This window comes from Schistocerca piceifrons, chromosome 4, assembly GCF_021461385.2.
Source record: "Schistocerca piceifrons isolate TAMUIC-IGC-003096 chromosome 4, iqSchPice1.1, whole genome shotgun sequence".
In the NCBI taxonomy this organism is placed as follows: domain Eukaryota; kingdom Metazoa; phylum Arthropoda; class Insecta; order Orthoptera; family Acrididae; genus Schistocerca; species Schistocerca piceifrons.
The window spans coordinates 693087807-693095034 of record NC_060141.1 but is presented as its reverse complement, the minus strand read 5'-3'; the positions used below and the strand labels follow the sequence as shown (position 1 = coordinate 693095034).

Genomic DNA, 7228 nt, shown 5'->3' with positions numbered 1-7228 from the left:
TTATTGTAGAAAGACATTAGTCCTAGTGTGGTATATTCAAGAAACACAGCAACTTGAAATAGCATAGATTTGCTTCATACGGGGTTAAAGCGAACTTCTTCCTCATTGTGGGTTTATTTTAAGTGATCGATGTACTGCGAGATGCCAAGTCCTTACTCGTTCCCTGTAGTAACAGTTAACTTCTTTTCCGAATTTCCTGGTCGCCATCTTATTTTCTCTTGATGCTGTGGGCCTGCTATTCACCGCCACGTATTTGACCGCTGACTTCTTTTCAGATTTCTGGGGGCCGAGGGGTGTAACAGAGCTTCCACATATAAACAAGTCACTGTGGAATCACAAAACATGGTTTGCGTAATGTTCAAAATGTGTGTGAAATCTTATGGGACTTGACTACTAAGGTCATCAGTCCCTAAGCTTACACACTACTTAACCTAAATTATCCTAAGGACAAATACACACACACCCATGCCCGAGGGAGGACTCGAACCTCCGTCGGGACCAGCCGCACAGTCCATGACTACAGCGCCTAAGACCGCTCGGCGGTTTGCGTACTTTTTATATAGGGTGTCCCAGCTATCTTGTCCACCCGAAATACCTCTGGAACAATAACAGCTATTGGAAAACGACTTTCACCGGTATCAATGTAGGGCTGGGGCCCATGAATGTACATATTTGGAAACATTCTAAAACGAAAGCATATGTGTTTTTTAACACAAACTTATGTTTTTTTAAATGGACCTCCTATATTTTTTCTTCAGCAATCCATAGCATGACAAAGCACACACGCAATGGCGTTGATTGCATCGCAATATTGCCATTACATCCCGAGGTATTGAGACGCGAAGTTGACGCTTGAAACACCCGACATGCGCTGTTAGCGCACGTCCTGAGGCTCAGGCGTGAACCCCATGCTGCCCGTAATCGCGATGTGATTGTCATGCGTAATCACACTTCCATACTTATCAAGAGGTCCGAAACGAATAATACGGTCATCGCGATTACGGGCAGCATGGGGTTCACGCCTGAGCCTCAGGACGTGCGCTAGCAGCGCATGTCGGGTGTTTCAAGCGTCAACTTCGCGTCTCAATATCTCGGAATGTAATGGGAATATTGCGATGCAATCAACGCCATTGTGTATGTGCGTTGTCATGCTATGGATTGCTGAAGAAAAAATATAGGAGGTCCATTTAAAAAAACATAAGTTTGTGTTAAAAAACACATATGCTTTCGTTTTAGAATGTTTCCAAATATGTACATTCATGGGCCCCAGCCCTACATTGATACCGGTGAAAGTCGTTTTCCAATAGCTTTTATTGTTCCAGAGATATCTTGGGTGGACAAGATAGCTGGGACACCCTGTATATTCAAATAAGTTATCAATTCACAGCAACTGATAATTAACGAAGCTTTTCAATCAACATGTCCGTATATGATGCTTCAATGCTTGACCAAAACCATGAGTTCGTACTTAACTCGAGATAGCGTAGCCTAGAGTCTATATAATAAAATTCATTTTTCTTTAGTGCTCGTCAGGCCCCTTTCTTCTTTGGAGACAACAGCACCCCAAAGCACGACTGCAAAGTGCAACTGACCCCTCACTGGTCAATTCTAATTACACATCCGTCGTCGCTGTGCCCGCCTTTTTCTTTCTTATATCTGCACATAAATCCCAAAAACCTTTGGCACAGTAGATGCTCTTTATCGTACTACTAATTAAAATAACGTTGTTTCACACACACATTTTTCATCAGTCTAGTAAAAGGGAAGTGAGACGTGTTGGCACGCTTTATAGCAACATGAGCCACTACATTCCGTAGTTCATCCGGTTCTGTATAATACCTCGTGAAGCTCTCCTGAAATAAACGATTTTAGCAGCATAGATGTAGGAGGTCCTCTGGCGGTAATATTCGGGTGCTTGCATATCATTTCATGTCATCGTATATTGACTGATTTTATTCCCAGTAGTCATTCATTTCATTTCATATAATCTAATTCAGTTGATAAAGTTGTTAATCATTGTATGAAGATTACAGTGAGAAAGACTGATAGGGAAATTATTAAAAAAAGACTGTAATTCACAACTGATATTAGTGTGTCTCAGTAACAAAGTTTATGAATTTCATCTATTTTATTTCTTTCAATTTCGATGTCAAGCATGCGTTTTATGTATTATTTCCGTACTATCATTCTGATTTTTTGTATTATTGACTTAATGTTTAAAATTTTTCTTAATTCTTACAATTTAGAAAATATGTTCTGCATGTTTTGCACTTAGCCATTTAGCAACATCATCCTTAGTAGGTACTAGTGAAAAAGATATGCAGAATATACTTTCATAATTTGGAACAATTATGAAAAAGTTTCAACTGAAAATTAATTCTCAAGAAGCCAAAACTATGATAGTAACAAATTCAAAACTGAGAAAGGCACCCGTCAACCGACATCAAAATTGAAAGAAGTAGAATAGAAGAAACTGATAATTTTTAGAACTTAAGCTTCTTAATTGCAAGAGCCAATAGGTGCAGCATAGAAGTAAAAAAAATTTATTGCAATACCAAACCGTTATTTCAGTTAAAGCAGACAACGGTTATTGAACAAGCCGTTTACTGCCTGAACAAGGAAAAGAATCCAATTAAGTGGTTTTGAAAGAGATCAAAGAGCGGACGCACTTCATAGTAACTGCCCCAAGAAGGAAAACAAGACTTTCAGGCATCTATTTAGAAACAATAAGTTTCTAAGAAATATTTTTGAAGGAAATTTATTGGGGAAAAAAAGTCCAAGAGGAGGTCTAGTAGCAGAAAGCTTATTGAAGCTAACGAAGTGTCAAAATTATCAAGAAATGAAATGAGCAACACAAAATACAGAAGAGTAGTTGTAACGATAAGGTACAGCTTTTACAAAATGGTGGTAAGATATATTTCACGATAAAAATATTTTCTTGTAACTGAGCAGGAGCAGGGACTACATAATTCTGCATTAGTTGTAACTTATATTAGGAAGTGTGGTATTGTACGATCTCGTCGTCTACCACCTGAGCGAAGTTGTCGCCGTCAGTGCATACACTTGAGGCCACGCTGTCCAAATGGTCATTATTGGTTTCACTCGCCACTTTAATATAATCCGCTACTCTGTGATACCTACAATGATAGTACAGAACATCCTTTGTTTCTCATAATTGAAACAAGTTTTGCAGTCATCAAATCATATTTTCGAATAATATGTTACAGGCTCGCCCATTCACGCAGATTACAATTTTATAACTAAAGTTGTAGTTTGGGAATAATATTTTGTTACTTACAATAACGACACTATTTTCATTGTATTTCAAATATTTCGTAATGCAGTTTTAAGAAGCAGGCAAATGACCGGCGTGTGGCCACACTCATCACCAACTGGCGTAAAAAATTGCCTTATTTGTATTACACGCTTGCACTAGGGAATTACGAAAATATTATTACTATTACGCTAGAAATCATCGGGAGTACGTAATTTTGTTATATCATGATGTTTCCAAGTCCTAAATCTGATCTGTGCGTCATACTCAACAGACTGGTCACTGGGAACAACATTTCCTCTCGTACCTAGGCTTTTCTGTCTGAAAAATATATTCCTCATAATCGAAACATATGAAACGTCCATTAAGATAAAATTTACATAACAAATTTCAGTTGATTACACCGTCTTTGAATTTGATACAACATTTTACTGATTTCTTGTGACGAGATAAATAATTATGAAATAATTATGTAAATAATTATGTAATGACTGTATGGCGTTATTGGCTGGGAAACTTGATCTGGGGTTTTTCGGTCGCCTAGTGAAAGTATTTTTATTTGACGCCAGTTCCAGTTTGGCGACTTGCGCTTCGATGACGATGAAATAATAATGACGCCGGCCGCTGTGACCGATCGGTTCTAGGCGCTTCAGTCCGGAACCGCGCTGCTGCTACGGTCGCAGGTTCGAAACCTGCCTCGGGCATGGATGTGTGTGATGTCCTTAGGTTAGTTAGGTTTAAGTAGTTCTAAGTCTAGGGGACTGATGACCTAAGATGCTAAGTCCCTTAGTGCTTAGAGCCATTTGAACCATTTTTTTTATGATGATAACGCATCAGCCAATCCACGAGCTGATAAAATCTCCGATCAGTCCGGGAATCCAACCGCAACTATTCAGAGAGCCTACTAACGAAGTTTAAAGAACCAGCCGTAATTGATGAATCTTGGAATATAGCGCAACTCCCCTAGTATCGGTCCCGCAGGGATCTCGAGGACGATATTAAACTAGTGTTGTCTTCGTTAATGACGTCACGTTTGGTTTTTGCTTCAGGTTCATCTTCGCAGCTGCTATTGAACATTGTACACAAACTGTGAAATACTACAAAATTAGAGCTACGCTAGTTATTGTAACAGCACTAGTTCAAATGGCTCTGAGCACTATCGGACATAACATCTGATGTCATTAGTCCCCTAGAACTTAGAACTACTTAAACCTAACTAACTTAAGGACATCACACACATCCATGCCCGAGGCAGGATTCGGATCTGCGACCGTAGCGGTCGCGCTGTTCCAGACTGAAAACAGCACTAGTATAGCCTCCACACAACAATTCAGTGATCACTACTGAGAAACGTCGATAACAGACGCAGCCGGCGCAACTGGGAAAATAAAAACAACCAAATTCGCCAGCAGTGCAGTCTTGATAACAGACATGAAAATTTATTGCAGTTACACGCTATGTGATATCACTTAACGGGCTTATGCCCTAAACTCAACCTTTGGTTTGTTTATTAACCCACAAGACCGAATGACTGGTGACGTGTTTTTGCACAAAAATGTATGTTTATAGTATGAGTTATGGATTCCTAAAAACTTCATTTTGTGAAAAAATGTCAGTTGACGGCTTTTTGGAACAAACGATTCAATTGTATCGCGCCTGGAGGCGTTTAAGCAACCATTTTCACGCGCTCCATCCGTGAAGGAGACACGAAGAAGCCCTAATAACTTGGACAATAGGAAGTACCCTCTGCCGTGCACTTTACAGTGGTTCGCAGAGTGTAGAAGTAGATGTAGTTCCAGTAGTCTGACGGACAGAAGGTGTTTTTTTTTTCTTTTTTGCGTGTCGCTGGTCTACTGCGAGGGGTCACACGAAAGCGGCCTACTAGGGCGCGCCGCCTTGTTCCGTCCGCTGCCTGGGCTATCTCGTGCGACGAGAGCACGGTGACGGCGGCGTGATTGATGTGCGCCTCAGGCCCGCCGTCTCGCTGCGATAGTGCGCCACTCCCCCCGCACGTAGCGACGCGTTGTTCTTACTGCCGCAAGTTGTACTAGGTGTCCTCACTCTGGAGACGACGAGCTGAGCTGTCTCGCGCACGCTAGTTACCTAATAGGAGAACGGGCTTCTGTCTCACAGAGCATGCTATAGTACACGCTCCCTGCACGTTTGTACCTCCGAGTGCTTGACAACTGCCCTTTGTAACCTCCCTCTCGCCGCATTTTGCTGATTCTTAACTAAAAGAGTTATTTCTGGCATTCGGAAATCGGTAAGTGGCACTTAATAGAGAGAAAACCTGACCGTGTTGCCTAAAACGAAAACGTGTCTCTTTTCTTTAGAAGTCGTTTATTGAGTTAGTAAGGAACACACTTTTTAACTATGATTAGACCCCAACGTGCTTATGTAAGCAGTTAAATTTAGTTCCAATTTCACACTGAAGGTTGCCATTCCTGTACTGCTTCTCCAGTTAAAGCATAACGCTATAAAAAATTCACGGTAATCTTAATAATTACTCAAGTAATAATATGAATCACCAATGGATGCTACTGACTTTAGAATGACGATACTGAGTTGTCTACTGATTTCGTGTGTAATTACGTGCATTCTCTGCGAATAAACCTGTGGAAAGCTTCCAAACTCATATTTCATCAATATCTACAAACTGCTCATATTTTTATATATTGCGACTAAAGCGCATACGACCGTTCCAAGTGAAACCTGAACGACTGCAGTCTCCCTGCGTCTCGAGACTGAGTTATCGAAATTTCACATAGCAGACAAAAAAAAAAATCCCCAAAATTATATCATTTCGCCAGCTTTATCCGAAGTGTCTTAAACCTAACGATTTCTTTAAATTATTATGTGCTATCAGTGTTGGTAGCTTCAAGAGGTGTAATTACGTATTCACGACCGTAAAATTATCATACATATAAAAAAATTAGAGTACATAAACTAAAATTTTTAGTTTGTAAATAAAAACAATAGCCTGACTACAGAAACAAAGAAAACGTGCTCCAGGGGCGCCATATTTGCTCTCTTCAAGCTTTTTTCCTTGTTCTATTTATTTTATCACTAGCGCACCACCAGTATCTAAATTCACAATTTGAAAAAATGGCTCTGAGCACTATGGGACTTACATCTATGGCCATCAGTGCCCTAGAACTTAGAACTACTTAAACCTAACTAACCTAAGGACAACACACAACACCCAGCCATCACGAGGCAGAGAAAATCCCTGACCCCGCCGGGAATCGAACCCGGGAACCCGGGCGTGGGAAGCGAGAACGCTACCGCACGACCACGAGATGCGGGCTGCACAATTTGACGCCGCCTCTGTGCACTACATCAATGTGAACACACAAAATTCGTGGTTGTGTTTTTTCCTTAACACCTCCTGAAGGCTCTTAACCGCCGATCTCCCATTCGCTTTAATTATAACAAATCATACCGATACCCCAACTAAAACGACAAAATCTCCGCCAAAGTCGATACGATCACGAAAGTCCATAAAAAGCCCGAACGTTCGAAACTGGGCATGTACACGTCATAGTGACACCATGGAGAGATGTGACCGAGCTGAGCCTAACGTCTCCCACAAAATGAAAGGTGTATCTATCGTTTGACCTGAAGAGAGAGTGATATCCAGTGAATATCTAGAAAACTAAGTCTAACTAAAATATCAGATATGCCATTAGTAGTAAGGCTAGGGATATAAAATATTTCCCCAATTTCCCCGGTACAGAAAGCTTCTTCCCAAAAATTTCCTCAAGTTTACCGTTTTTCCAAAACTTCCTTTCGAAAAATATTTTCCCCCCGAAATTACGAAGAAAACCAAATCTGAAGTTGCTGCGCGAAGACGCGAGAGCGGTAGCTTTTGGGTAATGGACAGTGTTGACGAAACAAGAAGCAATGCCTGTTGCCGGAAAAGGCGCGCTCAGTTCAGAATGACCCATAGAACCC

General features: G+C 40.8%; 1 protein-coding gene across 1 annotated transcript in view; it reads right to left on the bottom strand.

The window, feature by feature from the left end:
• Nucleotides 1-5191: 5191 nt before the first annotated feature.
• The window catches only part of LOC124796115 (myristoylated alanine-rich C-kinase substrate-like), a 48438-nt gene continuing 46401 nt past the window's right edge, over nucleotides 5192-7228 (bottom strand). Inside the window, exon 4 of the mRNA XM_047260204.1 lies at nucleotides 5192-5377. Within this exon, the coding sequence (XP_047116160.1) occupies nucleotides 5192-5377 (186 nt within the window). The remainder of the gene's footprint in view (nucleotides 5378-7228) is intronic.